Source organism: Ciconia boyciana, chromosome 6 (assembly GCF_034638445.1).
Source record: "Ciconia boyciana chromosome 6, ASM3463844v1, whole genome shotgun sequence".
NCBI classification, from domain to species: Eukaryota; Metazoa; Chordata; class Aves; order Ciconiiformes; family Ciconiidae; genus Ciconia; species Ciconia boyciana.
Window position 1 is genome coordinate 64,010,421 of NC_132939.1, and position 27,180 is coordinate 64,037,600.

The window sequence follows — 27,180 nt, forward strand, 5'->3', positions numbered from 1 at the left end:
GGTGGCTGTCAAAGTCTACGTACAGCTGGGCAGTTCATGCATGGAAGAACTTGTTGCCTTCAGTTCTCCCTTAGAGGCCTATAAACATTAGCCACCCAGAGGCTACTGATTTAGATAAGCATGCTATAAATTGACACTGCATGTAAATGAGCTATCATGCCGTGTTGTGGTGATTAATGTAGCTGTAATGGCACACATTACCTTTTAAAATTATGATAACCTGGGGAAATCACTTAAAGATAACCTGTTCTGTCTGTTCTTCTCGGGAGAATATCTGCATTTTGGCTCCATACAACTTATCTTTACTCCTAATGCAAAAAAGAAGATTAAAGAGAGCAAACTGTATACTAGGACCATATTCTTGGTTTGCAAGAATGCAACTTGCATTGCATTTACTCCTGCATCTTAATTTTCTTCTGCAAAAAACCTGCTTTTGAGTTGCCTTGAGACTGGCCTTTTTTAATAAGCACTCTCCAGACATCATACTGGTTTTGTTACATGCTCAAGATTCAGGTGTCAGTGCTGGGACTTAACTAATTGTTGCTGAACCCTTCATACTTCTGTCATGCTGTTAAGGCCATGGCACCAACTGCTTGAGGCTTGGTTTGACTCAATTTAAATCTTACAGGAATTTGTCTTAGTTTAGCTTTTCATTCTGAAAGTATGTACTTTTCCTTGCAAGTTTTGCTTGTGCCATAATTCAGTATTTGTTCCAGTTTCTAAACACAACAGCTGATGAATAATTATGTTTTCTCTGATCTTTTGGTACAAGTTTCATTAATTTATGTATGGTTAAATTTGCAGAAAAAATTCTTTCTTGTTTCAAATGAAGTTTAAAGCAGAAAAAAAAAATAGCTGCGGAATGCCTTTGGTTTTGCTAGTTCCCTATTTTGGTCCAAATCCTGAGAAAGGTGGGATTTTTGAATGCGAAGCATTAACCAAAAGTGCTTCAGTAAGTATTGCAGAATCCCAGATGTTCGGATCCAAGGCACCAATAGGTACTTTTCCCCCTTTTTACTTGGGAATGCTTTGGACTGTCTACCCTCTTTTGCCCTGTGCTCTAACACAGAAACAACTCTATTCTGCTAATTATTATCACTTTCCTCCTCTCTCTGCTTTTTCATATCGGGGATAGTAGAAGGAGAAGCTCAGGAATCCTTGAGGAAAGACAGACTATAACGTGTGTATTCCTGGAACAGTTGTTTGACTTCTCATGAGACTAGAAAAGTCTTTCTTTTTCATGGAGGGGCTCTTGAGAGAAGTGAATGAGTCAGGGGAAGAGGGTGGAGAAGGGAGAAAAATATCATCTCCTAATAAATGCTAGTAATCACTTGGCAGGTGTGCACATAGGACAAGTAGAGTTCAGTATCTATGAGCACAGGCTATAATAAGTGCTGTATCTGTTAAGGTTGAAAGCCATGCGACTTGAAAACATGTCATTTACATATACAGTGGAGGCTTCTGTAAAAGTATGTTTTACTGTAACTGTAGTGAAATACACCCTCTTGTGGCAAGAAGAAGAGAGTCCAAGCAGAAGCCCGCATGACCTCTTTTTTTTTTTTTTTTTTTCTGTGCTCACTGGTTTGCCTTACTTATTCTTCTTTTGTCTTTCCCTTGTGTTCAGGGAACATTCCGAACTGGTATGCACCACATGGGCTTTCCTGCAGGTTTTTGTTGTTTCATCTTTCTGTTTATGCAGTACCTGAATCTGTTCTGTTTGTCTTGCAAATTCTAAAACTTCACTCTGTGTGTCTCAATATGGTTTTATCAGTATTTGGGTTGTATTTAAACTCTTGGCTTTAAAGTGCCCTTTGTTATTAAGTTGCCAACATATTGAAAATATGCTTTACAGACTAGCTTTAAAACATTTACAGGAGTAAAAGGCTGGAAAAATAAATAAAGATGTTGAAAAACATACTAGTTTTGTTTCTTAAATAGCTTAGTTTGTCTGAACTGCTATGAAGGGGTCGTGTGTAGACGGGATTAGGAGATAACATGCTGCTTTTTCCAGCTGTTTGATTAACCAACTTAGAGATGGGTCAAATGCAGTAGCAGAGTGCAAAGAAGGTACATCACCTTTAAAGTGGAGAAAAGGCCCTCCAGCATGTTTGCAGTTTATCAGATTTGCTGCATAATAAGCTGTACACTCCATTCAGCACTATAATTAACCCAGGAAAGCACTCTGGTTCAGTCTTTGCTGGTAGCATGAACCTCACAAAGCCAAGCAGTCTCAGCAAAATACCTCTAAATAAGATTAAGCAAAGCGAACCAGCCATGAAATAAAATGTAGGCTAAGTGACGAGCAAATACTATTTGCTGCTTGCATTTAGTACCAAGTTCTGTACTTGGCATGAAGTGTCCAGGCATATAATGTGTGAATAGCACTGGCTACTCTTAACAAGTGCTGATAGACGAGACCTTAAGCAGATATCATTAATGTTTTCCCTTGTAAATGCATTTTGATGGCATTTCCTGCCATCAACAGTTGATGGCTCTCAGCACATTGATGCCCAGCAGGATTGGGAATGACATGTTGGTGGACTCATCTGGAACGTGGTGGACAGAAATAGTGGGAGACTGGGTAATGCTGGGATGTCAGTGGAAAGAAGAAACAAAAAGACCTGGAGAAAGGAAAGCCAAGGCTGGTGTCAGGTTTGTAAAATGACGGGTTCCTTAGACCTGTACTGTTGCTAAAGAACTTTGTCAGACAGCAGGCAAAGACATACTGCTTATGTGATGGAGGACAGACAGAGTAGGTATAGACATACAGAGTCCTGAAATTTAGTACCTATCTGAAAAAGAGATCTCATTATTCTTTCTTTCACTCTTCAGGTATCTTGCAATATCTTCAGAACTCTCCCACCTAGTGACAGCAATGAATTTGATCCAGAAGAAGATGAGCCCACCTTGGAGGCATCATGGCCACATTTACAGGTTTTTGATCATTTATCTCAGAAGAAATGCTTATCATTGCTTAGTGTGTCTAATAATTTTCTCAGCTCTTTCTTAACCTGTGAATCAGAACTTGTCTGAGACACTAACATTTATTAATATTGTTCATGGCTATAATATAGTACCTACAAAGACGGGAGAGTACTTTGTGAAATTTGCAAAATGTTAAAGCTTTCTTTCAAAATTGTATTGATGGTGTCCCTCATATTCCTGTTTTCCTTCATTGGTTTAAAAATTAATTTGCTTTCCAAACTGCTCTGATGCACAAGTGTTTTTCAGCCACTTCAGCAAGAGCATTGTGGGGATGATACTGCTAGCAGTTTTGCTTTACTGAGGGTAGTTGATTTTCATACAAATGTACTCAGGTGTTGGCATCTGATCAGAAAAATGAATGAGAATCTACATCCCTGTCTAAGTCTTCCTTCCTCTCCCTGGGCCGAGGTTTGCTTTCAGGTGTTTGTGGAAGGATGCACGCTCACTGCTGTGTATCATCCCTTCCTCTGTACCTCATGTGTTAACACAAGGTATTTTGAACAAAGAACATAAACTAATTTTGGAGAAAGCATCATTGATGCTAATGCAGTAAATTGCTTTATAGAAAATATAGATGCAAATCCTGCCTGTGTTACTCAGGACGATGACTTACACCACTAATAAATTTAGAAGAAGTTTGCCTGAGTAACAGTTTGTGGAGTCTGGGAGTTTCTGTGAGCAAAGGAGCACGACTGATCTCAGCTTGAAATGAGGATTTTATTTGACAGTTGCATGCACAATCCTTGCCTGTGAGCAGTTTGTTTCACTCTTTGTGCTCTCAAATTTAGAATCTGTTGAAATGTAGGTTTCATCCCTCATTTATATTTAAATTTCACAAAAATAAGAATCTTGAAAGCTTCAAGGCAGCTCTGAACGGCTCTGCCTGCCTGGAAACAGCACAGGCATACATGTCTGTTATCTTATGCTGACTCTAGTGCTGTAGTTTTAAAAGTCATTATTTACATGGAAATGATGAAATTTCTTAGCCAGTGGATGATTTACCATTGTCAGGAAGAAATGCACCAAAGTATTTGTCAGGAGTTGATGGAATTGATTTCCTGATGATTTAATATTAGTTATGTAAGCTGTCGCTTTTTCCATGTCATATTTCTAAACCTCTCTCCCCCTTTTTGATTTCCTACTGTTTCCTTTTAGAACTCAAAGAACACTGACATAAAGCAGCAGCAGCAGTATTGCAGCATATTGGTGTTTGCAGGGAAAATTTTAAAATTATTTTAAAATGTAATTTTTAGCTTCCTTTCTCCTTTCAGTATCAATATTCATACTCACTGAAGTCAGAAGGGAAAAAGTTTTCAATGGCTGCTGCTCTTGAAAAGGTTCAGCAAAGAGAATTGCTAGCTGGTAGCTCATCTGATCAGTGACAGGTCAGAGTTGCAGTCTTACAAGGCCACAGCAGTCCCTGTTTCACTTCACTTCCTTTTTGCCTGGTTTATACTCTTCTTTTTCTCCACTAAATGAAAAGTCTGTTGCCATCCCACTGAATAGTTTAGGCAGAGATGGAGTTGCATGAAAGTAAGCAGGTTTTCTCCAGGCCTGAGGCTAATCTTTACAGTAAGTTAGGAACTTCCGAATAAATTTCGATTTGTATTCTCCTTCTGTGTTTCAAGTTGTAGTAGAACACTACTCTTAAGCAGTTTCTAATTTAATTTAAATATTTCCAACTGTTTCACCAACCCTTTCAGAATTGTAACATCTATATTTGATGTGACTTCAGCAGTTCATAGGGCAGTTTAAATGTGCTTTCCAATTACTCCAGGAAGCTGTATGAGATGATAATAAGCATTACAAGATGGCAGTGCCTGTTGTTGGTGATGAAATGTATTTGACTGGAGTTAAATAAGCAAAACTAACTTTAAAAGCCCATGTAATTAATTCTAACTCTAAAGTAGCAATTTGATAAAGGAGAGAAACCTTTTTCATCTTTTTATCCTTTTGCTCTGTGGAAAAATAAGTATTTTACTTTCTAGCAAAAGAATTTAGGGAAATACCTAAAACTATAATGAGTAATCAAGTCATGAACTTTTTTTTTTTTCCTTCTCCTTTTGCAGCTTGTATATGAGTTTTTCATACGATTTTTGGAAAGCCAAGAATTTCAGCCCAGCATTGCCAAAAAGTACATAGATCAGAAATTTGTATTGCAGGTAAGCTTATCTGTTTTCTTTAAGACTTCATTTTGCTTTTGAAAAAATTTTATTTAAAAAGGTTTTGTTTAGAATTTGAAAGTGTAACTTTACGTGCAACAGAAAAAGGCTAAACAAGCATATACAATGAAAGTTTTCAATCTACGGAGGTAGGGGAAATGTGTGTGTGTGTGTTTATGTCAGTCTCTGTTGCTATAGATATATACAATAGTTGGTGTGGCTCTAGTTTTGATTCCTTAATGAAAATATTTGACTTACTAGTTATGAGACAGAGCTGAAACAGTTACTGTTGAAAAATGGAAGGTTTACTATCAAGTAGTCTAAAAATGCTGCTATCTAGAGAGACTACTTACATGCCAGTTTTAATGGGTCTTAATATTGTTAAAATATTTCTGTTGGAAGGGGAGAATATTTCTCCCTTCTATCTCTGCTGGAGAGCTGGCAACGGGGCAGAAGTTCATTAACAAACATATTCCCAGCGCAGTACTGAAAGCAGTGATGCTATAGTGGTCAGGGAGGAAGTAAATCAAAAGGCCATATAAAGTTCAAGCTCTATTAAAAGCATGGAAGAAGAAGTAGCACCAATAATAAACAACATTGGCAAAGAATGGGTAGCTTTATTTTTGTAGTTTGCTTGCCATCGTTATGGCTAAAAGGAAGAGATGGCCTCTGTCAGTCGGTCAGGGGTAGCCAGGTATTTTACACATTTCCTCTTCCTCCTCCTTGTGTACAAGCTAGGGTTCTTGTGTGCTTTGTTATTTCACTTGAAACTACAGTAGTTGGTCTTCTCTGCTGAGGAATTTTCATCCAGGCCTTGACAGATGCCAGAACAGAGGTGGCTGAAGGAAGATGTTTTCTGGGATAAGCCAGGAAACTCCACAGATAAGACTTTTGTCTTCAGCTTTCGGGAATAGGCTTGTCTTGTGTTTTCTGTTCCCATTGTGAATTTTTTTTATAACTGCAAATTCAGAAAGAACTTTGTGTTTAATGCTGTCTATAGCTTGCTTTTGAAATCAGGGAAATTTAGAAAGATTCCTACTTAGTTAGAAAAGGGAGTTTCCTTGCGGGCTGAGACTTGAATAAAAGCCAAACTAGAAGTGGCAGGAGATACTCAGCATTTCTGAAGACCTTGCTTTCACCCCTTTGACATGGAGCTTTTATTTTTCCCTGTAGTGCTCAGGCAATAAAAGTAGTGCTTTTACTGTCCTTGTATGTTATTCGTATGAAGAATACCTGAAAAACGTAGCTAAGAGAGCAATTTCTATCCTTAAATTCAAAGATTCAAAGAAGTGACTTCAATTTCCATATTAATATCACAAGACCTTCTTTACCCTACAAAAGCAATACAAAAATGGGTACAAATACTTACGTTTTTATTTTATCCATCTTCTAAATACAAGAGCGGTTTTAATCTGGATCAAACCTGTATGGTGGAGTTTCCTTTTTGTTCATCTGAATATTGATTTGAACAAGGGGGTGCACCAATCTGATGATCCAGTACCTACTGGAGATGTAAGAATATGCATGGGGGGTAAACACTCTTGACAGGTTTTTCCAGAGTGATTTTATTTTCTTTAGATATAACAGGATTGCATTAGAAGGAATGCTTGTGTTCTATTTAAAAATCTAGAGAAAATAATTCCTAGATGCTTGTGTTAACGTGCTGCTGAACTTGGTCATGACTGGTGGCATCTCACTCATGCCCTTTCAAGGCATTCAAACCTGTTACAATTTGGCACAGGAGAATGGGTCTAAAACAAGGATTTTTTTTTTTTTTAATTAATCCCGTTAGTCTTTAATAAATCTACTAAATGAAAGAATGTTATCTACTGAAAGAGGGAAATACGAGATTTTGAAACCTACGTGCATGAAAATGTATGATATGACAATGAAGAGTTCAAAAGAATTATAAGAATTCAGTAAGTTCTTGCCACATGGTTAGGTGATGGGTTTTTATATATTGCTATGCACAGCATGTCAATTTAAAATTCACATTTTTCTATAAAAAGTTCTGTTGAGCCTTATATATACATGCAAGTAGATATATTTCCGTATGTGTAAGTGTTTGAGTTTAGCCTGTAGGAACTGGGGTGTCCTTCCACTTCTTACTGTATTTGCTGTGTGTCTAGAGTAACGCCTAAGAATCTGTGACTACAGAGCACTTACATAGGAAACCAATTTGAGACTTAGGAACATTAATCATGTTCTTGATTTCAAAGACTGTCACACAAGTGCAACAGTCTTTGAAATCAGCTTTCGCTCTAAATTAATTTGTTTCTTTAAAATTTGAGGAACTTTAATGAAGTGTTTCTTGGCAGTAAGAATGCCTATATGAAAAAATGATACAGTTTTTAATGGGCATTTTTCAATCTTTTTCTTGTTTGCTTGCTTTTTGCTTTTGTTTTTTTGAATAGAGATGTGTGTTTGGCTTTCAGCTGTATGTTTTGATAAAAAGCTGTATGTAACAGTGTAACTGTTCATTTCTAAAGCATGCTTATATACAGTCTGAAATGGTTGGCAGTGGTTGCTAAGAGACATACTATTAAAATATATCCACAAGTGTCTGTGTTATGTAGGTTGCTATTTTAGAAAATTTATTTCCCTTTTCTATGTATGTTTAGTGTCAGAATAATCACGGAAATTATGGAAGCCTTGCAGCTTATCCATAAAAATAAGACTAATATCCATAAAAATAAGACTATCCATAAAAATAAGAACTGATAACAAATTGGACATATCAAAATAATAGTCTCTCTCTCTCTCTCTCTCTCTCTCTCTCAAATGAGAGACTGAGTCTTAGTTCAGCAATGTTTCCACAGAGGATCTGTATAACAAAACTGGAAATATAAATATTTTGCTCCTAAAAGCAATCCAATAAGAAAATTAAAAACATAAGTGTTTCCAGCTGTTTGCTGTCTTTGGGTGAAATTTTCTATTTGGGGAAGGATGAGGTGACTATTTATTTGTTTAACTGTAGAACTAATTGAACGAAGTAATGTGTTTATAACCTCTGGAGAGCAGCTGATGAACCTCATTGTTTCCTCATGAAATTCCCACCACAGATTCTTACTGCAAGGAAAAGATAGTGGGATCTCTTTACAAGCTACAGAAACATCCAAAACAATGAAGAAGAATATGTACATCAGTCCTAAACCTGGATGTTAGAAAGCAAAATCTCAGACAGCTTAACAACTTTTAATCATCTTTTTCTGTCTTTTTTTCTTTTTCACCTCCTCAAAGTTGTGTAGCAGTTTAACAGAGATCAGGTAGTATACATCACTGCCATGTCTACTTATAATAGGTATTTATAATTTATCTATTTGTGAATCCAAGATAATTTTGATTTCTACCATTCCTGTAATAATTTTCTGACAGCATCTTACACATAAGTAAGACCTCTTTGGCAAACTGTGTTCGTTTCTCTTGCAAGACAGGTACTGGTTGACAGTTACTTTCTTTTTCGTGCAAGAGGGATACTGGTTGCTTATGATTACTATCTTAAACTTCCCTAGTTTCTGTGCATTTGGGGGTGGGGTTTTTTGTTTTTGTTGGTTTGGTTTGGTTTCATTTTAAATAAAGTTTACCTTCTAACTTATTCCATATGTCCACCAGAATAGCCAATGTTGTGGTGTCAAAAAAGGTGAAGAAGAAGGGTTAGGGGGAAGCTCATACTTTTGTGGTAGAGGATTCAAGGGGAATAGAACAAAGATCTGCAGGTGATATTCCTGCTGCTCATTTTATGCCTTAATTCTTAGAGGCAACTTCAGGTGTCAGTGTTTCAGGATATATTTTGTACAAGACAAGACACCAGATAGCATTCTCTTTTGACTGAGTACCACATAATCATTTTGCTGGTTTAAAATCTTATTTAAGAGTTGCTTAGTAAAGGTGGGTTTTCTGTTGTTGGTTGTTTTTGTTTGTTTGTTTGCTTGTTTTTTAACTGGATATTGAAGTTACTGTTTTGTTCATCCTGGGGGATTAATTCTCCCTGATGCTTTGACTTATGTCGATTGGTGGAGATCCTGTAGCAGCAGATCGAGTGCTGGCATAGACTTCACTGTTGGATCTTTCCACAGTGTGAAGGCCATGGAATCACCAGGAAGGCTTAAGAGCTCATAGTATAAATTACAAGCAATTAGAAAAATGTGACCTTGACACAATGTTGTGGGAACAAAATATTAGAGCAAATGAGGATCTTTTAGTTCTGCAGAGTGAAGGAATGGTGGATGGTAAGAGGCAAACCGTCTGATTTTGTAGATATGACAGCATCTAAGAATTTGTTTTATTTATTTTGGGGGAGAAGGAAGGCAGCATTTTGGAGCCAGTTAATCAAAAGTTTATTAGTTGTTTGAAGATTTCCAAAGTTTTGTTATGTCAGAAGTGGAAATTAATAAACTGAGTTTCGTAATGTTGTGCTGGGGTTGCAAGAGATTTTTTTAATACTGTATTTCTACACCTTGAGTAACACAGATATCACATTCTTACATGCATGAGCTTTCATGGATTTAACTTTTATATAGAAGTCTGTGTGTCATATTTGTCAAATGTCTACTGTTTCAGTTCTCTTTTCCTTTAAACACAGCTGTTGGAGCTGTTTGACAGCGAAGACCCTCGAGAACGAGACTACCTAAAAACAGTCTTGCACAGAATTTATGGCAAGTTTCTGGGTCTTAGAGCATTTATCCGAAAACAGATTAATAATATTTTTCTACGGTAAGTTGTGGGAGAAGGTACTTTTCGCTTATGAACACTTTAGGAAACTGATATATGGCTTATATTTAACTTTTCTTTTTTTTAGATTTGTTTATGAAACTGAACACTTCAATGGCGTAGCTGAACTGTTGGAAATTTTAGGAAGGTAAACGAGTCTTTATTTATTATCTATCTCAAACTTCCCTTCTGGACACACCAGAATAGTGTCGGATTCGGAAAAAGTATTACTATAAGCCCTGATTCTGAAAACAGATGTGTGCACATGCTTATCTTTAAGCCCATGTGCAAATCTCTGTCACATCTTTGCCAAGAGTATGTAACTGGATGCAAGTTACAGCCAAAAGTGTTGGATTGATTTTGTGTGTGTGTGTGTGAAATTTTGTGTACTTCATCCTTACACGCTGCAGAATTTTTTTTTTTTTTTTTTTTTTTTTTTTGAGCACACTAACTGTGAATATTTTGAGTAAATCTAATTCTGGTAAGTTAATTACTCAAGAACACCTTGCTTACATGAATTTACAGACCACGTAGACAAGGTCTTCTCTGTTTGGCAACAGGTTTGTGCAGCTGTTTATATGATTATTCCTAAGTCGGAGCTGAATTGCTACCTAGATATGTACTGCACTGCTAATATAAAGCAGGACAAAAGTCAGCACCTGTTTACAAATGGCGTGAGCCTGCTATTTGCAAACAGGTGCTGACTGCTAAATTATTTTAATCTAGAAAGTGCTTCTTCAGACCTCAAGAATGTTTTCTGTGATTATAACACTAACAAATATTTCTCTTCTGATTTCTAGTATTATCAATGGTTTTGCTTTACCTCTTAAGGCAGAGCATAAACAGTTTCTGGTGAAGGTGCTGATCCCGTTACATACTGTCAGGAGTTTATCACTCTTCCACGCACAGGTAGAAATTACAAAAATATTTTCTGCTCAGTTAGCATGATTTTTTTTTGTTAAGGTTGCTTTGGAAATCTAATTGTGTAGCACATAAAAGGTGGGGGGGAAGTTTTGAAATGTGGAAAAAATGCAATAGTTTTTTTTAAAATTCATTTAATGTGCTTTGTATGATAAATGTCTTGCTTCTGTTCTGATTAGATAATTAAAAGTGTAACATACATCTGTAATAGTTTGGGGATTTTGTTTAGTAGTTAAACTCTCTTATTAGGTTTTCCTCTCTGCCATTTTCTCATTCTCACAAGTTTGCCTTTCCCATTCCCTCTCCCAAGAGAATGTTTGGGTTTCCTTAGTCTTGTGCTGTCACGGCTCTTCTTCACCCTGGCAACTTTCTGAATACTAATACCCACATTTTTGCATAAGCTTTAACATTCTCCCTCACGGATTTCTTAATACTGCATTTATGCTCTCATATCTTTTTATACATTCAGCTTTCATGAAGTAATTTTTCCTCTGATAAAGATACCTGTTGCCTTCCTCTCTGATTTTCAGATAGTGCAGTCTTTCTTATGCTGATAAAGCTGTGCTTTCCAAATATGTTATTCCGGGTTTTAGGTGTGTCGGCTTATCTTGCAAGAGTTTTCATGATTTTGCCGATGTATAAAATGTGTAAAAAGATGCAGTTTCAGAGAGTAACAGAAGCTTCAAAACATTGGTTGTATGACTGTACTTAGAATTCCAAGTTGCTCTGATTTTTATTGTATATGCTACTTTGTCACCCTGATTTTTTTGTAATGTGTTCTGTTATTTCTTACGAACTGAACTTTTGAGTGGATTTGCACAGTGCAAACTATGCATCTCAGTTTAAAATTGGATGCAATTTGAGAAGGCTGTATAGCATCTTGCCTTGAGTCTCTCTTTTTTAAAAAAATGTTTCTTTGTGGTTTCTTTATAGAAATATTCTAACTTCATTTTCTTAAATCTTTACCTCTTTACAGCTGGCGTATTGCATAGTACAGTTTCTGGAGAAAGATCCCTCACTCACAGAACCAGTAAATATTTCTTTCATACTCCCCCCCCCAATCATAAATGGCTTACTCTATTGAGAGAAAAGTAAAAAATCTAACTTTTTTTTCCTTTTAATTTAGGTCATTAGAGGTTTAATGAAATTCTGGCCAAAAACCTGCAGTCAGAAAGAGGTAAGTGGTATGCTAGTATTAACAAAACACAAGAGTTATTTTGTTCTACAGTATAATAGGCAGGGAATCTTTAGATATTTCCAGGTAGATAGCACATGCTGTGGTTGATCTTGGTATTAATTCTTGTAGGTGATTTTCCATACTTGAATTCTGGTGTTTTGGACAGTTTTGACTATGAAGAGAGAAGTTTGATAACCATGGTTTCTATTCAGAAAATAAGCACGGGTTCTTCTGCAGAGAATTTCTTTTTGTTATGGAAAGGAGAAAATAAACATAGTTAAGGATAGATTGGAAAACTCTGTTAGATTTGGAATTTTTTATATGTGAGGATAGTGCTTTTCCAGGGAGGATGAAAGATATTTTATTGTCTGGCATTTACCTACTAAACATGTAAAAGATGCAGTTAGACATTTGCATTTTTCTTTCAAATTCTTGATGCAAATCTGAGTTTCCGTAATGAGATTTTGTGACACAGCAAAACTGTTATTTTGAATACTGATTTCAAAAATGAGGTAAAATTAAGAGACTCTCCTTATTTAACAAAATTTAAGCCTTGGCCAAATTCTTTGTCTGTATGAGGCTAGGTTTTCAGCATGGATATACTGGTGCAATTCTGAATTTTGTTGTAAAGGACTACTTTAAATACAGCATTTGCACACACTCATCCTCCTTTTAAGAGACTGAATTCAGAAGCTGCTAAAGGTAGAACTGATCACATTTTTTGAGAGAGAGTCTTGCTGAGCTAGTGAGGCTTCCATTTCTCCCTGAAGTGGTAGAATTTGAGAGTTACCAGCATTTTGCCGATCAAGATGATTCAGAGTTTTTATATTCAATGCTTCCTTCCTTGTCTTTAGGTCATGTTCCTAGGAGAGCTGGAGGAAATCTTGGATGTAATCGAACCATCACAATTTGTCAAAATCCAGGAACCCTTGTTTAAACAAATTGCCAAGTGTGTCTCTAGCCCTCATTTTCAGGTCAGTGGTAGAGGTTATTGTTTGTATAGGAATGTAGAGTCTCAATTTCAAACATAATACCCCCCCCAAATGTAAATATTACTTTATGTTATGTGGTTTAAAATGCTTGTCTTCTGGATTTCTATGGAAGAGGGTATGTTGCAGTGCAAATTCAGTTCTGGGCTCCATGAATAACTCGTTAGATGTGTCTGGGGTTACAGCACAAACTTGCCGTTCTGAGCCACATAAGGCCTTAAACTGTATCCAAGCAGACTTTGAGCCCTTCTAACTGTAGGTGACGCATACTCACTGTATGGCCTTTGGACTGATAGACCACATAGGATGTATTTGCTCCCTTTTTTAGCACAGTATTGTGCACCATTCTTGTTTTCCTACTTACTTCCTTCTGTAAGGAGATGGTGATTAGAGGTGATAGAACCTATAGCCTGTTTTCTTCACATTGCGTAACAGGAAGAAAGGGAATGAATAGGATTTAAATTGAATCATATGTGAAGGGGAGATAGTGTACCTTCCCCACACTTAAGATCTCTCCTCCCTTATTCAGCCCAGCTACTGGGCCTTTCCCTGTCTCCTTCCTCTGGTATCCCAGCACTGCTCTCTTTCTTCCGATTGCAGTCACAGGATTGAGGGAAGGGGCGATGGGAAGTCTGTCTGCTCTCCCTTCCCCTCCACAGCTGCAGCATTAATGCAGTGTCTGCACCTGGTCTTCAGTGAGTCACAACATGCTGCTCAGAGGAAAGAGAGAGTGGATGCTGTGGGGTCTGAATTACAGGATAAAAACTTAATTCCATTAATGCATGTTATGCTACTGATTGAAGTAGAGTTTTAATTCCTAAGTTAATGATTCCTGTTAATTCATCCTTTTGAAATTTCTCTGTGATTTGTTTTTCCTTCAGAAAATTACAAAATTATAGGTATCTGAATTCCTGTTAATATTTTATTCCTTTGACTCAAAGGTGGCCGAAAGAGCGCTGTATTATTGGAATAATGAATACATCATGAGTTTGATAGAGGAGAATTCAAATGTCATACTTCCCATCATGTTTTCCAGCCTTTATAGGATTTCTAAAGAGCACTGGAATCCGTAAGTTTTTGCCATTACACTTTATCATACCATTTGACATACCACTGATAAACTTAGGGAATGTCTGCTGAAGAACATCTGAATGGGAGAGATCCAAATTCAAAGCTGGCATGAGCAGGTGCAACTCTGTTAATGCCAAAATAAATTAGTCTATACTTGAGCTTGTCTCAAAATGTTTTAAATTATCTGGTATGTGTACAAAAATCAGTACCTTATGGGATAAAAATAGACCTTCTCACAAGTTGGAAAAAAGAGAAATTAGATGTTACATTGTTATTGAAGAAAAAGTGTTGCTCATCAAGCATTTCTCCTACACAGTTTTTTATAAACTGGTTAATGTCTTAAGCCTGATCGTAAATTGTCTAGAAGAATATCGCTTGGTATTAATAAAGCTTTGTGGCCACATCATGGATGATACCGATACCTCTGGTAGACCTCTGGCAGTGGCATTTTTCTAAACATCTATGAAGCACATAGACATCAGTATATTCTTAGGTTGGGTTGTTTTTTCTAAATGTATTTAAATACAGCTGTTCTCTATTACGCACAGTAATAGAGCAGTTGCTTCATATTGATATCCTGTTAATTCGGCATTTTTATTTTTAAACTGAATGACCTAGTAGAAAGTGTTTTACTGTAAAATACTATTACAGTTAGATGCCATGTATTCTATACTTTAGTTGAAAAGTTTTTCTAAGTCGAGATGCTTACCGTTTAGTAAACCCAGTATTTTTAATGAGCTGTGCTACGTTCAGGTCCCAGTTGCTTTAAGACCTTACTGTAAAGTATTTGTAAAATATTTAATCTTTTCAAACATTAGTCTTTTTGTTCTGTACCTAGCCAAACCCTCAAGTTTGTGTGCTTACATGACAAATCTAATGCTACTGAAAGCTTCTGTAACTAACGTTGGTCACAAAAATACACTTTCCATGGCATAGTATACTGCTTTACCAGTCTCTAACCTGCCTGTGCTCCTGCCCAACCTTTTATACTATGCACTGGGATGCTTCTGGTAATGAGAATATTCCAGCGTTTCATATCCGCAGGAATTTTGTACCTTCGACACACAAGCCAGGTTAAGTTACATTTAAAGTAAAGAAGGTATTTAATGAATTTTTGTATTTATAAGAACATTTTTAAATGCAGGCAACAAAGATGGAAGTTTAGTGAAAGAGGTAAATGATAGATGGGATATGTGGGAAATGGCACATAGTTTGCTATATAGGTTAGCTCCAAAGGTTCCTGGCACCTGTAATGTTGATTCACTGCCTCCTGGCTGAAGAGCTGTTTCTTAAGCAGCCCCATGTCTGAATATGACAACCATAGTAGTGGATCAGGAACTGGGATCTCTTGATTGATAATCTGTTCCAAATTCTTTGAAAGTTTTTTAGATTTGTTTTTTTTCCCTTCTCCCTTTTCAGTTGCTTTGTTGTTTCTTTCTCTTCAACTCTGCCAGAAAGGAATTTTGACCTCTAGGTAATCAGACTATTGGCAGACCCATCTTCCTTTGGAAATTCTAGTATATTTTAGGTTGGTTATCCAGTCAGATGGTATAAAAGAGTAAACAGATTCTACCTTTTTTGAACCTTTGTGGGACAGAATCCCTTTGAAGCCTTTTTGAAATTATTATTATTATACATAATTTCTTCCTGTATGAACAGATCATGCCTGTTATGTTTTATGCAATTAAGCAACTCAAATTCAAATAAGTGGTGTATTGGCTCTTGGGTAAGGTCAGGAACAGCTATAAGCTGGCAGAGCAAAGTAGGCAGAGGTTAGAGAGACAGAGAGAGAGATATATATTTGTATATATATATATATTTTTTTTCATTTTTAAATATACACACACACAGAGTTTTACACAGACACTGATTCCATCATCTGAAGGATTTGTGGGGTTTTTTAAGAGTTTTTTTGCTGTACCAAAGTGAAAATGAATATGAAATGTATGAGTACAGGGAAATCACTCTTGAAACACAGCCTTGTATTTTGCATAGATGCACTGGATATTCAGCTTCATAGAAAAATCATAAGGAAATATGAATCACTCCCATTTCGTGTTTAAATTCTATTCCTTCTGCCTGCATTGATGATTTAGATCCCTGGAGTTGCATTCAGAATTGCTCCACAGCATGAGGGAAGAGTCTGTAGTTATATGTAATAGCTTTCTGTTGTTACCTTTTACCCTAGAGTTTTGGTTTTCTCCATTTAAGTAGTCAGTAGAGACATAAAAGCTGATTCTCACCTTTAAATATGTTAATCAAAAGTAGTTTCATTGAAATCAAAGAATTTACATTATCATACTTGCAAGAGCAGAATAAGTTGCAGAAATGGCGGTAAGAGAAGACACTTTTATTTCACGTTTGATTTCACCTGAAACTAATAGACTCCTTTCTTTTTTCTTTTTTAATGTTTCACAGGGCCATTGTGGCTTTAGTCTACAACGTGTTGAAGGCATTTATGGAAATGAACAGCACCATGTTTGACGAGCTGACAGCCACTTACAAGTCAGATCGTCAGCGGTAACTTTTTAAAGCTTTTTTTGTCAGCTGTGCATAAGGCCTGCTGTTTAGTTTTGCCCTTACACTCAGATGCAATTGCATAATCTCACACGTAACAGACACAATGCCTCATTTTTCCCTTGCATGTTCTTTAGCCGTCTCCTTGCAAGACATAAGATAATATCATGTACTGGTTGTTCTTTACCCCTTATGAAATACAGTACCCATTGAGTTGCTTGGGAATCCACATTCCTCATGGAATTCCTTTTGACTCTGCATTCCAAAAGACTTAAATGTATCAAGATCTTCAATAATAAAAGAAAAACAAGGGTTTAAAGATAACACTTTGCTTAAAGACTTAAAAAAAGTTAAACTGAGGTTTGGAAAGTGACATGAGGGAAAACCCCAAGATTTGATTTTACAAACTACTGTTCGTAGGCTAGGTATGGTCTTAAAGCAAAGAGGCATCTCTTGACCCTTTCATTTCTTATTCAGATGTCTTGCTTTCTCTGAGTCTTTTAGCATGCAGGATCCATTAGATACACGACTCATACGATCATTAGTTCCACCGTAGTAAAATGCTTTTTGTCTTTTCTCCTGTTTTCCTTAATTTTCATTTTCCAATTACGGTTGCATATTACAGCAGCATATTTTCTCAAAAGTTTCAGCTTATCCAAAGCGTCAGGTGAAAAAAATGAGGAAACTTCAGGAACTCTGAACAGTTTGCAACTTCATTTAAGTCATACTTTTTCTGTGACTCAGGGTTCCCCCAAGCAAAGCAAAGGGTACTGTATGTCGTCCGACCTTGTTAGGTTAGTATAGTCTCTAAAGTCTCTTGGAGGCCATATTTTTTGAATTGTGTGACTGGAGTCACGCTGTCCTTTTGTTCTGCTTTTTTGTTGTAAAATACAAAGTTTTATACACAAAAATTCTACACTTAACGGGTTAGTTCATTAATACAGTATTTTACTTTTAGAGACTTGGATATATGTTTGAGCTAAGATGCCAGGTGAATTGTAGATAGGTGTTGATAAATAAGGCTCAATCTGCTAGTGCAGTTGGGACAACACTGCGTGGTTTTCTAGCAGAAAAGGCAGAGAATCTTAGGACTGGTCATCTAATCCAGCCATTACTGATGGAGCTCAGTGACTTAAATCAATTTGTGATTGTACTTTGCCCCTTAAGATGAGGAACCCTGCTCTTATCAGGACCAGACACTGTAGCAGTATGTCCCGTGTCTGGATAATGGGTGAGGTTTATCGGCTGAACTGCACAAAGGATTTTTCTTGCACCTACTGACGTCGTATCTCCTATCAAGGCTGGTGCTAACAATGTCACCATTTTTATTTACTACTTATCATTTTAAAACATGTAAATACCTAAATCTGTAAACTGGGATATTTACCTTAATGTTTACAGAAAATCTTTAGCATCTTCATAAAACCGCATTTCAAAAGGGTAGCTTTGATACCGCCTAAAGCTTGAGCAGAAATATATTCAATATTAATGACTATGATAGGTCAAATAGGTAAGTTGGATAAGGTGATCATCCTCTAACAGTCTTTTGGGTAAGCAGGCATATATTTCATAATGATTAGAAGATAAATATGGGTAAGTAGCCTGAAAATGTCAGGCTATTTCGCTTATTCTCATATTTAATTTTAAATACTTTCTAGTGACAGTGGGGTCTTTTTTTCTTTTTTCTTTTTTCTTTACTTTCTCTTTTCTTTACTTGCGAAATTAAAATTTGAAATAAATGAGCCAGATGTTGGCATTTTGACTGAATCAAGATGTGTAGGAATGTTTCTAATCTGCTGAAATATTTTTCACAAATACTCTAATGTGACTGGCAGAGAATCTGTATCTCTAGAATTGCTAGATTTCCATTTCATCTTAACCTACAGGGTGATTTAGTAGAAATTGAAAGCATTTTGTACCTTGCAGTATTGAGGAGATTTATTCAAAGTAAGCTATGGCAGAGATAGGAAATTTAGAAAGCAAATAATGCAGGTAAAGCAAATGTTAGGTTAGCTGTTTAATTTTATCAAATCAGCTGTTAAAGTCTGTTGTTAAAGCAAATGCTACATAGATCTTCTTGTAGGAATTTGGTAAGGAAAAAAAAGTAAATCACTGAACAAAAGACACATCTTGTAACTTGAAATTTCCCTTGGCTGGTGCCTAAGCTATATGAAAGCCACCAGTCTATGTAAGTAAGAACAGTGATTCTAAAAGGATAAGGGAATGCTTGTTCTAGAAAGTGGCTGTTATTTCTAAGATTAAAAAATACCTTGCTTAAATAACTAAATTTGAAAATAGTTAAATGCAAGTTAGTCCCAAAATGTTAATTTTTATAATCATGGTATATTTGTTCCATAATAAAAGTCCACTGCATTTTTTTCTTCTGTATTACAAATTAGTGTCTATGAACACTGTCACTTTGTTCAGCTTACGTTTTATGTTCTTTTCCTACTGCTTTGTTTAGTGATATTTATGTAGGTAATGAAAATAAAAAAAGAAAAATAAATTCACAAAAGTTAAATATATGTTAGGAAAATTGCAGTTGTGCTCAACAAAATTAGTGCTGCTAATTAATGTCAACTATATTTTTAAACTATATTTTATATTTTTAAGTATTCTACAGTCTTCTCTCCTGCTAACTCTTTGTTTTATTTCATCTGTCAGTGAGAAGAAGAAAGAGAAAGAGCGTGAAGAACTGTGGAAAAAACTGGAGGATTTGGAATTAAAGAGAGGTCTTAGACGTGATGGAATAATTCCAACTTAACAAAAAAACAAAACAGCATTATTAACCTGTGGAGTCACACATTTATGTAGTAGAAGATGGAGCAACAGTTTTCTGTATTGTGCAACTTTACAGTAGATTTCACATTTGTTTCATTATTACAACAGCACTGTATATACCTGTCTCTAAGTAAAGGAAAAAAAATAAGGACTTTAATCCAAAGTTTGGACAGCAGATGGACTTCTCAGAACTTTGCAAACATAATCATTGTTTTAACCCTTCTTTAAAACCAGTCTTCAAAGATCTGTTGATGAAAATTGCGATGTCAAATTCCATTGTCAGGACCTGTTCCTTATTTATCGTTAGCAGAGAGTGTAATACAACTTTCAAATGTGAACAATCTTAAAATTTAGCTTGTCTTTCTGCTAAACTGTTAAGTGTATTTATAGTAAAAGAGAAAAAAGACTGTCATTTCCTTATGAGTTTGTGTAACATCCTCCTTCTCTGGATAACTTTACTGTAATTTGACTTTTTTCCTTTTGCACATCTTCATAAGTTGAATGTCCATTCGGATCAGGGCCATGAAAAACATAGGTCCTGAATAAAAGTTTTGTTTACTGGTGTGAGCATTTTTTTAGTACCAGGCTGTCTCTGGTGCTTCCTTAATTTGAACATTAGGAGTTAAAAAACAAGTAGGTGATAAACATAGTAGGAAAGGGAGCTTTGGATTCATGCACCTATTTATTGCAAATCCAAATTAGTGTCCACAATCCTTTAAAAATGGGCAGTGGTAACACCCTGGACTTCAGTACCTAAGCAGTATTGGTGACATGGCATTGGACACACATACCAGAGTTGTTGTAGAAATACTAATTGCTAAATTATTACAGTATGTTTTTATTGGACCATATTGAAAGAATAAAGACAAACGCTAAACAGTGCAAGCATGAAATTGGTCTCCAGTGGTCATGGATCTAATTGGAAGCTGAGTCAAGATAGCAGTTTGGGCTGTTTGGAGTTGTTGCCTTACTTTTTAATATGTATTTATAAAGTGTTCCAGCAAAAGAGGATGTAGCCTCTAAGAAACATACTATAGTGTTTTTGTGGTTCTAGTACTATTACTCATCACAGTACCAGCCCTATGGTCTTAGCTGGAAAGGATTCTGGATAATATACTTCTGCATTCTCATCTGGATGCTCATTCCTAACTACTGTATTTGTTACCAAAAGTGGTTCTACAAATGCTACTGAAAAAAATTCTGGAAATCCTAATGTTCTGAGTATTAATAATAAAGTTTAAAATGCTTTTATATCAAAGGTGCATTGTGACCAAATTGTTTAAAACAAAAGAAAAAAAAAACAAAAACAAAGAAGAGGGCTGTATTATAAGTATACATTATTGGCTATCTGCTTTGTATTTGAAAGTGGAATCTTACATCTTTGGTAGGTAAAATGCTGATAAGACTTATGTACAGTATATATTTAGCTAATGCAGTTGCATTATTATATACCGAAAGGTATGTGTTTCAGGATTTTTCTCCAGGATGCTTTTGAACTGTTATAGACATATGACAACAGTGAATTGATAATCCTAAACCATCAATCCAGCAGTATTTACAGTATAAAACTGAATTGGTGTTCATGAGTCTTTGTGATAGTTGCGAACATGAATTTATGACCTGTTGCCATTGATAGAAATACAGTATAAATACAAGCTTGTATATTTTTCTTCCTACCATTTAAATATACAGTAGGATTTGAAGTTTTCTTGTTTTCAGGCACGGAAAAGAGGTAAAAAAGAATTCCCTCCTAGACTACTGACTGTTTCAGGATTATCAGGTCACAGTTTGTACTCCTGGGTCTGCGCACACAAATGTTGTAAACTCAACGATTTTGTAAAAACTTGACACTGTTAATTCTGGAAAAAAAAAAAGTGGAACTAGTCATATGCAACACCAAACACAACATGGTTTAATGGGATTAATATGAGCTTCTTTTAAGAACACTGACTGGGACGCAATGTAAAGTAGGCAGTTACTGTCATAGTTGAAACATTTTATTTTAAAGTGCTGAAGCAAAGGTGCAAGCTGAAATACTGAAGATTAAATAAATTTATAACAAATCATGTCCCTTAGCCCATTGATTTTGACAGTCTTTTATTTCTGTTACCAAAAAATATTTGCTAGTGTGATTTCTGTGTGAAATGATCATGCTTTACAAGAGGGTGGACTTAAACTCATGCTTAAAGACTATGTTCAGTTGTGAAAAACTGAGATAGAATGGAGGAAAAAAGATTATTAATGTTTTCCACCTAGTGGAGTAAACCACAACAATGTGAAATTAGAAAAAGTACCTTGTCCTGTACTTAGAGTTTAGGTGAGTGTTGTTTGTTCATAACTACTTTTGGTTTTGACATGACATTCTAGTATTGATCATACAAAACTGATGAGAACCTGATGGGTTGCAATATTTTGTTACCTCTGATGTTACCTCTGATGTGGGGATAGTGGGGAGTATCTAAAGTTTATAGATGATTTATCACTTCCGAGAAGGAATGTTTCGTTAAAGTGAATGAGACGATGTGATATTAGTCACTTGACTCTAAAAGGCTGATACGACACTAGGTTGCACTGTGCGATGTACGAGAAGAAGCACTTGCCACAATGATACGACCGTACCCCCGGGATCCACTGTTTGCTGCAATCCAAATGCAATGTCCTGCCGCTCTGCAGAGCTCCCATTGGTATCAGTTGGAGTTGTAGGCAAAGAAGAAGGCAGCGTATGGGCCCAAGTGTGATCAGTGCGTCTATTTAATTATGCTTTCATTTGCTTCTTGAGTTTCAGAAACTACCTTTATTTGTGTAAATGTTTTTATTAACTGCTCGTACAGCAGTTGTTGGGTGGTTGCTCGTGTCCTGTACCATATTGGTTTCAGGAGAAAGGATTGAATGCTCTCTGGTAAAAGGAAAGAGCTGCATTTTCAATACTAGGGCATTGCATCAGGTCATGGGGATATAACAACTGTAAAAGCAAAGTTCCTCTCATATACTTTAAATTGAGCACACATTGCTTTCTTCATCTTGCAAGTCTCCCTTACTGTTTTCCTTTCATTGCTTTTGAGTGTTTTTTGTCTCTCTTCCAAAGGTTGGAATGCTTTAAATAAAAGTATTCTAATGCCATTGGAGCGTTCACTAGCAGGGTTACAGTAAATTTAATCTTGGTTTTGTTAGCATAAATAAAAGGATTTAATTTATTTTTTTATCTCCTCCTACATATGGAAAAATCGAGGGTGTTAGAGCCAAGAATTGCTTGAGTAAGAAATGCAGCAGCTGTACTTACACTATATGTGCGTAAGTACAGCCTCAGGCGCTCTCACTCTGTGGAAAGGAAAATATATTAGGAGCTTTTAAAAACCTCGTTATTGTTTCGTGAGGAGGGGGAAAGACTAGATTCCTCTCCCCCCAAATAAAACCGAAATAATTTGCTTTTAGTTCTGTCTTGGAAAACAAAGATGGCCTTTTCTCTTAATTGTGTAACAATACCATCCCGAAGCAGTTGCCCTAAAACAAGAAAAGGTGACAACGCGCAAGATTGAAGAATGTTTTTATTTACATGTGGCTTTTTTATTTTGGCTCGCCTGCTTCCCTCAGCAGCTCGGGAGTGAGCCACGAATTAGTTTTTCTAGTTGGTATGTGCAGCAGATTTTGTATAGCCCAGTTTTTCGTTTTGAAGTCTATGAAACAGTATCTTGAAACAGAATGGAACTAATTTTGATTGAAAACTTTTATCCAAGTGTTGCTTCCCATCCACAGGAGCATACACTTTTTATCATGACCTCTCTGAATACAAGTTTTTGTTATTTGGATCACTTACTGTAAATACGTTGTATTCATAACCTCATGTAACGATGAGGAGTTTTCAAATATAAATAGTATCGATACATTTCTTGTTGTTGTCCTATTTTTGATTGTAGTATAGCGAATGACCTGTCATGCTTTTTGTTTCAAGGTTAGCATTAGATTCATAGATCTTAATATTTTAGCATTTCATTGTTTAAGCAGGAGAGGGCAGCAAAAGTTCATTTTTCCCCATAGGAATGCTCTGGTCCATTACTGTTTTTAAACTTAGATGCATCTAACTATCTGTGGGTAGGGGGGAAAAATGAAACATTTTTTATATATATTAAAAGGTGCATATGAAAATATATAGACTGGTCCAACCAGACTGTGAAAATGTCTTCTACTCTACACCGAAGTAATAATAAAAGAGAAATACCTTCCACTTCTGGATAAAGTACAAGCAGGTCTTAAGCTCTTGGATTCAAATGTCATTCTTTGGAAATAATTTACTTTCTTAAAAATGGTATCAAAGAAACTCGAACTCAATGGTGCTCCCAGCTATAAATGTGTAATCTTCCTCTTTTGCACATGCTCAAGAGGCTCTGTACTGTGGGTGCATCTAAATAAAGAAGCAATGAAGTGTTTTCCAGGTGCTTGGCTTTTTTTTCCACCTCCTCCCGTCTAAACTTCATGTCCCTTTTCAACAGTGAACTTCCAGCGATCAGATATCCGTTCGCATGTATCAAATGTAAGGACACTTGTCTGAGAGAAAAAACCAAACCAAACCAAAACAACGAGGTGGTAATTTAAGTTTCTGCCAGAATTACCATATTACCATAGTAAACGCTCAGTTTTCATTAAGTATATATTTTTTTTTTAAAGGTCCTCTCATGGCGATGAGCATCCTCGTACTGCACACAACCATGCCTGTCAGGGAGGTAAAGAGCAGGGGACACAGAAAAGAGGCATTAGAGCCACACAATGTTCTTTATAAACCCTTTGAGCTTTATGCTTCGCAGCTGGTGGAGGAACTTGATCTTTTATAGCATCATTCTCGTGTTTCAGTCCTTGTGCTACCCTGCCTTGTAGTTTGGAAATGAGGACAAAGGCTTCAGACGGTTACGTACGTGGGAAACACCCTCCAGAGAGAACCACGGATAGAGCCTGATAAGGGGCGATGCTGGTGAACGGCTTTAGCAGAAGCACAGTAGATACGGATGCTGCAATAAAAATGGAGACAAGGTGTATTAAACATCTGATTTTAAAATAACAGTTTCCTACGTGAATTATTTCAGTAGCCTCATTCTTAAAAATTCTTTCCATTTTGATTTTTTCCAAATTAAATTTTCAGCAGTTGGATCTTGTGTGCTTTGTTAGAAGAGCTCATTATCACAAATCTCTTTAAATACTTGTAAGACAATATTCAGATCACTTAACAACCTCGTGTCTCTTTGCTTTCTTATTGCAAGACAAGTACTTTCCAAAGAAGTTTAAAAAAAAAAAAATGAGAACATGCAGTAAGTTGGCCTTCAGGGTAGGATTTGTCTTCAGTACTTGCAAGTTAGAAAACAACCTTTAAAGGATTGGAATTAAAAACTTAAATTAGTTTTCTACATTTTGTAATGATAATTGCTTTGCTAATTTTCCATGTTTTGTCTTTCCTTCTCAGGAGTGTTTTGGTGTCTCATATAATGGCAGAGCGCCTAGTTTATCTTACATTAAGTTTGGACCCCAGATCATAAGTCTGTGGCCTACAAAACCGCTTTTGTGTGCAGGGAAAGTCTGTATTTAATTATTGCTTTAATGTACAGTGAAGCAACAGCTTGGGTATTAAACTAGGAACTGATACAAGGTCCTGCATTACGAGTTCAGAGCTATCTATGGTTTTAAAGATTAAAGGCTGAAGCCAAAGCGAATATCCTGAACTTGTTAGTAAATACCTTGAAAGGAAGTAGACTAAGCCACTGTGAGTAGTTACTGCAGGCTTTTCTGGAAGTCTCCATCACATGAAAAATTGTCATACTGAAACTTTATCTTTTACTATTTTTCTGTTTGTTGTCGTGTCCCCCCCGCCCCTTCCTCTTGTCTATTCAGTACTTCACCCCCCTGAAATCACTGAAGGAGTGAGAGGTTAGGGATCACTTGGGAAGGATGGAAAGCTTGCAATACATTTAAAGAAATACATATTTTGTACTGCTGGACAGTGGCTCATACCTTTGATGCACACTTGAAAATGTCTGAGAACTTGTCTTGCATTATCCCTGAATCTGGGAAGGTCTTCCAAAAAGAGAATGAGAAAGGGATATTCTATCCAGCTTCTGAAGCTCGTTTTTGAAATTCTTACTGTGTCACCGCCTGGGACAAGTTTTTGCTTGCGTACAAAGCCTCTGCACTTCACCGACAGAGAAAGCAGCAGCCCAAGAGGCAGTGTCTCTAGAGCATCTGGCTAGCGGAGTGGGGCACTGAGGACACGTGTGCCAACCTGCCAGTCAAAGCAGAAGGAAGCTCGAGCATAATTGCCCTGACGGCAAGGAAGGAAAGATGTTGCGTTGGTACAAGGATGTGTGCAGACCTCCAGCAACAAAAGGCAGAGGTTACCTGCAAACCTTTTTTGAATTGAGCAGGCTTGGGTCAATTTTGAATCTTCACCTTCTGGTGAAGCGGACGTGGTTTAGCTGTGTAAGCAAAGTGGTCAAACACTCCCGCTCAATTTTGGCTATCTTTTAATATTAATTCTGCAACATGTACTGGGTAGGACTACAGCTTATCCTCGTCTGTCATCCCTATGGCTATGCAATCACTCCCATGCTTTTCTAGATACTACTTTGGCTATGTAGGTGATGTGCGTAAGTGGAAAATTGCTGTATACTTGACTATCTCAAACCAAGATGGGCATCTGCATTATATACTCTTCCATTTCAGGCATCTTGGAGGCAGTAGGCTGAAGTCTGCAGTTGACAGATCTCAGAGTAAACTGAAACTTGGCAAAACATACTCTTGATTTCTGGAGCAAGGAAATGTGGAATTCAGTGTTAATTAGTGTCCTGGTTTCGGCTGGGATAGAGTTAATTTTCTTCCTAGTAGCTGGTATAGTGCGGTGCTTTGGATTTTAGTATGAGAATAATGTTGATAACACGCTGATGTTTTGGCTGTCGCTAAGCGGTGTTTACACTGGTCAAGGACTTTTTTTTCCTTCAGCTCCCCGTGCTCTGCCAGGTGCCCAAGAAATGGGGGGGGGCACAGCCAGGACAGTTGATCCAAACTGACCAAAGGGCTATTCCATACTATATGGTGTCATGCCCAGTATAGAAACTGGGGGAGTTGGCCGGGGGGTAGCGATCGCTGCTCGGGGACTGGCTGGGTGTCGGTCGGCGGGTGGTGAGCGGTTGTATAATTTTTTTTTTTCCCTCTTCTTTTTTTCCCTCCCTTGGGTTTTGTTCCTCTCTCTCTCTCTCGTTGTTTTCCTTCTCATTATAATTCATTATTATTATTATTTTGTTCCAATTATTAAACTGTTCTTATCTCAACCCACGGGTTTTCTTACTTTTGCTCTTCCAATTCTCTCCCCCATCCCACCGGGGGGGAGTGAGCGAGCGGCTGGGTGGTGCTTAGTTGCCAGCTGGGGTTAAACTGCAACAATTAGTTTCTAGTCCACAGGCTATTTCACAAACATGAAGGGATAGAATCCCTATTTGCAGTCCATGACATCAGATAGTAGTTGTCATGGTTAGTGATTATGCACTAGATTTCAAACATCCATTCTGGCCAGACAAAAATTATTCTCAGGGATGCAAAGGAAAGATTTCCTACCGTAGTGTGGTGCCCCACGCCTCCCCCGTTCTCCTTGTGCTGCGAGTGATGCCAGCCTCCTGCAACAAGGATCTGCAAACACAAGCATGAAGGCTTACAATGGACTGCATTTGAGCAAAATTTGTTGTTCTGTTCAAAATTGTTATAATGGGGACAGGATTGGTGATGATAGACCAGTGGGTGTTTTAGCTTTATCCAAGCAAATGCCTTTCCATGTGGTTAGCTAAAGAGCTGGGATTTTTTTGAGAGGTCCTGTGGAGCCTTGTTCTCACCGGAC

At 36.9% G+C, this 27,180-nt stretch overlaps 1 protein-coding gene across 3 annotated transcripts in view; it reads left to right on the top strand.

The window, feature by feature from the left end:
* The window catches only part of PPP2R5E (protein phosphatase 2 regulatory subunit B'epsilon), a 76,317-nt gene extending 52,580 nt beyond the window's left edge, over positions 1-23,737 (top strand). For 2 of the 3 annotated variants that reach the window (XM_072864111.1, XM_072864112.1), the window contains exons 4-14: positions 2,833-2,934; positions 5,055-5,147; positions 9,730-9,860; positions 9,946-10,005; positions 10,658-10,766; positions 11,755-11,808; positions 11,905-11,955; positions 12,810-12,929; positions 13,886-14,013; positions 16,434-16,535; positions 19,197-23,737. In XM_072864111.1, coding sequence (XP_072720212.1) covers positions 2,833-2,934; positions 5,055-5,147; positions 9,730-9,860; positions 9,946-10,005; positions 10,658-10,766; positions 11,755-11,808; positions 11,905-11,955; positions 12,810-12,929; positions 13,886-14,013; positions 16,434-16,535; positions 19,197-19,296 — 1,050 coding nt within the window. In that variant the 3' untranslated portion in view covers positions 19,297-23,737. The remainder of the gene's footprint in view (positions 1-2,832; positions 2,935-5,054; positions 5,148-9,729; positions 9,861-9,945; positions 10,006-10,657; positions 10,767-11,754; positions 11,809-11,904; positions 11,956-12,809; positions 12,930-13,885; positions 14,014-16,433; positions 16,536-19,196) is intronic. The other variant, XM_072864113.1, reaches the window with a different exon arrangement.
* Positions 23,738-27,180: the final 3,443 nt, after the last annotated feature.